Genomic DNA, 5,995 nt, shown 5'->3' with positions numbered 1-5,995 from the left:
CACTCCAACCTGGGTTACAGAGTAAGACACCATCTCAAAATAATAAAATTAAATTAAAAAGAGAAAAGGGCAAGGCAGGAACTAGGAAGGGATTCAGCAAGGGCTCTACGTCTGGGAAGATAGGGCAGAGAGAGAATGAGGAGAGGAGGAGGGCTACTTCAGTCAAATCTAACCCCTGACTGCTCAAACCAAGCCATTTTACAACTACCAAATACACTGCTGTAAAACCCTGTTTTTCTCTCCCAAGGCCATAGCTCAAGACTAGGTCAGTCTCAAAGGGGAAACCAGGTTGGCTTCGCCCGTGCCCTCCCCATTTTGCACAAAACGTCCAGATGAAAATCCACCTCCCTCCACCACAGCACCTCTTTGCTCTCCAGCCCCGAAAGCATTTCTAGAATACTTTGCCTTTCCACAAAGGGAGGAGAAGCCCATTTGCAGCTTCTAAAAACCTGGACTTAATTTTCTGATCTTGTGGAACAAAAACTCAGAAGCACTCAAGTACTGCGGCTCCACTAGCATTCTGTGCCCTGCGGCATTGGCCCAAACCATTTGTCCAGGTCCCCCTATTCAGTCCAAGTGCCCTCTTCATTATTAAGAACATCCCTATATGCTTTTCTGCCCCTCTCCCACCTTCCACCAAAATGTCAAACCGTGCTCCAAAACAAAAGCCAAATTTATTCAGCAGACATTTTAATTATGAAATCCTATAAATCAGGACCACCACAATTTCAGACACTCCGTTGCGAAGTGTACATCAACAGCTACATCTGGAGGATGAACAAGCCATTGAATCTTTTAAAAATTGGTTTAGCTACCTTAAAGTTTGGGGGTGGCACCTTACAAAAGCGCCGTCAAGTTTCACAAGGGTACAGCCAGCGGCTTCTCCTCTAGGAGAGTCACATTTTAAAACTGGTTTCAGACACAAAAGAAGGGCTGGCACGGGAGGAGGAAATAAATAGTGCGGGTGAGGAACCGCCAAGGCCGAGGCCCATGGCTCCATGGAGGGCCAGAAGAGAGCAGAAAAACGTCCAGGGTCTCTCATGCATTCCTACAGACACCAGAAAGGGTGGAATAAGAAAGCTCAGCTGGGAGGACAGGAGAGAGACTCAAGAGATTGTTTATGACTGTTTCTGAGACAGTTCCTGGCATGGCCGTGAGTGGCCTACCGGGAGTCCTGGAAGCCGGCGAGGAAAGCACAGAAAACAGGAAAGAACTCCCTACACGTCCCTCTCTGCCTGTTTGTGTCCTCGGGAGACTCCAAGTGGTGGTAAAGCACCGACAGGGCTCTTCCTGGAGCAAGAGAAAGAAGACTCCGAGTGAGTAAGGTCTCCCAGGAAGCCCACAGCAAACCGTGACCTTGACCACAGGTGGCAAGGTCAAGTCATTCACAAGTCCACATTCAAATCCAACTCTCCCACCTGCAAAATTCTTCACCTCCCTCCAGTCCCTTAACTGGAGTTCACATCTCCCACGTTCACCAGCCACGGAATCGGTGGGAGAAAGGGGCAATGCCAACCCACCCACCACCAAACTTTTACATTCTTCTCCCCTCTGGAATTTCTTTGCACAGCAATTGTAGCACCACTTTCACTAAGTTCCTCCACAGGAAAATAACAAGAAAATGTATGCGTGTCGTTAGTTTTCAAGTATTGTTATAAAGCCATCGCGATTCCTGCCCCTGAGCCCTCTTTAAACAATCCAAGCTCACGACGCCCCCAAGGGCTAAGTGAGGTACAAGTCGATGCAAGTAGCTGCCATGGTTCTCCCAGTTTATCCCAGGTCCTTGGGCTTGGATGGCCCGGGAAATTCTCATGCCCCACGGACGCACCCTGGCGCACGCATTTCTCCACGCTTAAGTTTTCTCCGACGGCCTCGCCGCAGCTGGTAACTTCTCGCGGCTTGAGATCTCTCCCCACGCGCCTCCCCGCAACCAAAGTGGTCGCTCCCAGGCTGGCGACGTCGGTTTCAGCTCATAGTAGGAACTGGACGCTGTTGGGTCTACGCAACGGCCTCCACTTTCTCCTCCAGGAGGCCTGGGTCAGAGCAAGGAGCCTGAGGGCTGCAGGGCAATGGGGTCGGGTCCGCTGCAGCCTCCCCCGGGCCCAGGGGCGCTTGCGGGGCCCGTGGCTGCAACCGCGGCGACGGCTCGTTGGAGCCTCCGCACGGCTTCCTTGATGAGGTTTCCCGAGAGCACCAGCTGCTGCAGGAGCCGATGCGGGTCGTCGTCGCCGGAGCGTGCCCCGGCTTGGGTCCATCGTCGCTGCTGCAGGCGGCGGGAGGTGACCGCGTCCCTGAGCCATCCTCGCCGGCACGGCCCCGGCAGCGCGCTGGGGCCTGCGGCGAGCTCGGCCACGCAGTAGGGAGCGGCGCGTCCCCGCACGCGGCCGCGGTCCCCCAGGGCGCAGCGCAGGGCCCCAGGGGGCGCCGGGCCCACCGTTTCAGCCGATGCAGGCGGCAGGAGCAGCGGTACCGCCGGGGGCCGGGCCTTGTCCGCCGGCACCGCCGCAGCCAGGGACCCCGGGGCCCGCAGCGGCGGCCCCGGGGGCGCGCACGGCGAGGCCGGGCTGTCCTGCGCCGCGTCCAGCTGCAGCGTCTCGCCGATCTGGGCCACCAGCCGGTCCACCTCGCCGGAGCTGCCCAGCGTCACCGACTGCTGCAGCAGGAGGAAGCTGTCCTCCTCCTCTTCCTCCCCCTCCGCCTCCTCGCCGGCTTCCTCTTCCTCCTCCCTCCGGCACGGCATGGCCCCCAGTCCTGACACCCGGAGCTGTGCGGGCGTCGCTGGGGGCTTGGTTGCCCGCGGGCGCGGGGCTGCGGGAGAAGCCGGGGCAGGGGCGGACGCGGAAGCCGGAGCCCGCCAGGAACTCGAGCCGCGCGACTGCCGCCGCGGGAGCCGGAATCCTGCCGGCTCGGGTTGATTTGTAAACAATGGGTGACGTCGCGCCGGGCCCTACCACCGCGCCGGGGCGGGGGTGACGCGCTAGCAGGCGCGGGGTCGCGGGGCGGCTCGGGCGGCGGCCAGAGCCGTCCCGCGTCTGTGTTCGTTGTCCCTCCAGGAGGGGGTCCGGGGCGTGGGGACTGATTTCCGATCGCCCGGGCCCGACAAGCGGTGCAGGAACGTGGCGCTTCGGAGGAGGCAGGGGTTGGTTTCTCCCACGCAGGGACACACCCACACCCACTCCGGGCCCGCCTCCTGGGCCGCGGCCTCCCTCCCCACGTGTCGGCCGCGCCTAGGCCCTCCCGGCTCCCGCCCCGCGCACCCGCAGTTCCCGGCCCCTGGCGTGGGGGAGGGGTGGGCCGCCGAGGATCCGGCTTCGAGAAGGCGGAGCGGGGAAAGACGGAGGGAATTGGGAGTGAAGAGGCTGCGCCTTACTTATTTATTATTTAGAAAGGGTCTCTGCCGCCTAGGCTGAAGTATAGCGGCGCGAACACGGCTTACTGCAGCCTCGAACTCTGGCTTAATCGATCCTCCCACTTTAAGCCTCCCGAGCAGCTGGGACCACAGGCGCGGCCACCACGCCTGGCTAATTAAAAAAAGTTTTTCTTTTTGTAGAGACGGGGGGGGGGGGTCTCACTATTGTTGCCCAGGCTGGTCTCGAACTCTTGGGCTCAAGGAGTCCTCGCTCCTCGGCCTGCGAAAGTGGGATTACTGGTGTGAGGCGTCGCGCCCGGCCTAAGAGGGGACGCTTTGAAGCAGAGCAGAGTCGCTCTGACGTGAGGTCCCAGAAGCTTTCCCTCCCTGTCTTCAAGCCCCGGGCATATCATGAGAATAGGACTCACCGCTGCTCCGCTAAAGAGTTGATTTTGTCTTTTATTTATTTCTTTTTTTAAGGTTCAAATAGAAATATGGAGGATTGGCCAGGAGCGGTGGGTGGCTCATGCCGCTAATCCCAACACTTTGGGAGGCCGAGGCGGGCGGATCACCTGAGGTCAGGAGTTCGAGACCAGTCTGGCCAACATGGTGAAACCCCGTCTCTGCTAAAAATACAAACATTAGCCGGGCGTGGTGGTAGGCGCCTGTAATCTCAGCTACTCGGGAGGCTGAGGCAGGAGAATGGTTTGAACCCGGGAGGCGGAGGTTTGAGCCAAGATCACACCACTGCACTCCAGCCTGGGTAACAGAGCGAGACTCCCTCTCAAAAAAAAGAAAAAGAAAAATATAGGGGATGGAAAAAATCTCTCATAGCACTCAAACATGGTTCACATTTAAATTTTTTTCCTTTTTAGCCTTTGTTCTATGAAAGTGTACTATACAAACACACGCATACATACACTTTTCCACTTTGCCTTACATCATAAGCGTTTTTCATGTTGTTGCATGCACTTTGAAAACATTTTAATGATTACATAAGTTTCCATCAAGTGCCTGTGCTTTTAACATTTGCCTAATTTCACCATCGTTAAGTGCGTGACTAACATTTTTGTGCATAACACTTTATTGATGATTCTTTCCTTAGAGCATATTCCCAGGAGTGGAATTTTAAGTCACAGGAGTTGGGTATTTTAAGGTTTACTGATAAATGTTCAGGAAATCTCTTTCCAAGAGTTAGGTAAATGTACTCTACCATCATTAATGTTTGAGCATACGTCCTTACACCTTCACTAGTATTTGAGTATTATCATTGAATTTTTTTTTTTTTTTTTTGCAGATTATATAGGGAAATTTTCTCCCTTCAGTTTGCATATCTTTGATTTCAGTTAGGTGAGAGTGGTTTTCTAAATGTTTGTTAACAAACTGTACTTCCTTTCTTATGAATTGTCTATTTCCTAATAAGATTTTCCTAGGGAGTTTTTCTTACGTATTTGCATGACTCCTTTACATACCAAATGTTAACCCTTTTCTTTCATATTTTGCTGCAAATACGTCTCCAGGCTTTTGTTGGCTCTGTACAGTCATTTTTTCCCCCAGTAAAACCAAATTTTCATGTAGGCAAATTTTAAAATCCCTTTGAAATTTCTAACACGATGCTAAATTTGGAGTCTCCTTGCTGCCAGAAAGTTATTAAATATTCCATTCTACTTAGATTTTTCAAATGCCTTGATTTTTTTTTTTTTTTTTCAAATCCATCTGGGATTAATTTTGGTCTTTGGTTCAAGGAGATGACATGAAATTAATTTTTTTCCTGGAGAGCCTGCCAGCCAAAGGTGCATTTCTTCACTAGGAAAGAGGTGTGAGGGTAGCATAAACACAAGCTGTCTGGTGAGTTTCCAGTTGCTGGTTGAGCTGGTAGTTGTGAGGAGTGGGTGGGGCTGGGAATGTTTTGATCAGTTTGTTGTGTGAAGTCAAAAGAACCCAGAACAGGTTGTACAAAGACCTAGATCCAAGTCTCATGCCTGCCACATCCTGGGTGTGGGACTCCAGGCAAATCAGTTTACAAGTGTTTTCACTTGTAAATGGGAAAAATAATCCCTGCCCGGCCTCCCTCTGAGGATTGTTTTCAGGATCAAATGAGATAATGGGAACGGGTTTTGTCAGGCATTACACAAATGTAGGATTAGGTCCAGCGGTTTACTAACAGAGGCCTGGCTCAATTCCAGCGAGTGCCCCCTGGGGAGCATCTAACATATTAATGTTGAAGATCCCTCCGATGCAGCCCACTGGGTGAAACATACCCTGAAGGTATTACTTCCCTGCACTTGCCAGGTTTCTTAAATTCTGCCTCAGGTCTACCCTGACCTGGGATTGTGTAGGGCTTTACTGAAGTCAGTCCAGAGGCTCCCAAGCCCCACGGTGAGTTTCCACAACTAGTTCTGCAGGTTTGAGTGATGGAGACTTTCCCAGTGGGCAGCCTCCCACCTCCATCTCTGGAGGACTGTTCACACACTTTACTGATGAGGACTGAGCCATTCCCCCCCGGAGAGACTGATTCTCATTTTCATTCCGATGGTACTTACTGGAGAATTTCAAGAGGAATGAAAATTAGGGGAGGGCTTATGGATTTCAGTAGAGTTAAAATGGTAATTTTTTCCTCCTTTCTGTAAGATGATGCCTGGCTGT

General features: G+C 52.9%; 1 protein-coding gene across 1 annotated transcript; it reads right to left on the bottom strand.

The window, feature by feature from the left end:
* Window positions 1-655: 655 nt before the first annotated feature.
* On the bottom strand, window positions 656-2,922 carry LOC105478452 (FRAT regulator of WNT signaling pathway 2). Its single transcript, XM_011735757.3, has one exon. It carries the CDS (start codon window positions 2,738-2,740, stop codon window positions 2,039-2,041), a length of 702 nt encoding a protein of 233 aa, XP_011734059.1. The 5' UTR covers window positions 2,741-2,922; the 3' UTR covers window positions 656-2,038.
* Window positions 2,923-5,995: the final 3,073 nt, after the last annotated feature.

This window comes from Macaca nemestrina, chromosome 9 (genome assembly GCF_043159975.1).
Source record: "Macaca nemestrina isolate mMacNem1 chromosome 9, mMacNem.hap1, whole genome shotgun sequence".
Taxonomy (NCBI): domain Eukaryota; kingdom Metazoa; phylum Chordata; class Mammalia; order Primates; family Cercopithecidae; genus Macaca; species Macaca nemestrina.
The sequence above is the reverse complement of the archived record's forward strand: the minus strand, read 5'-3'. Positions and strand labels throughout refer to the sequence as shown.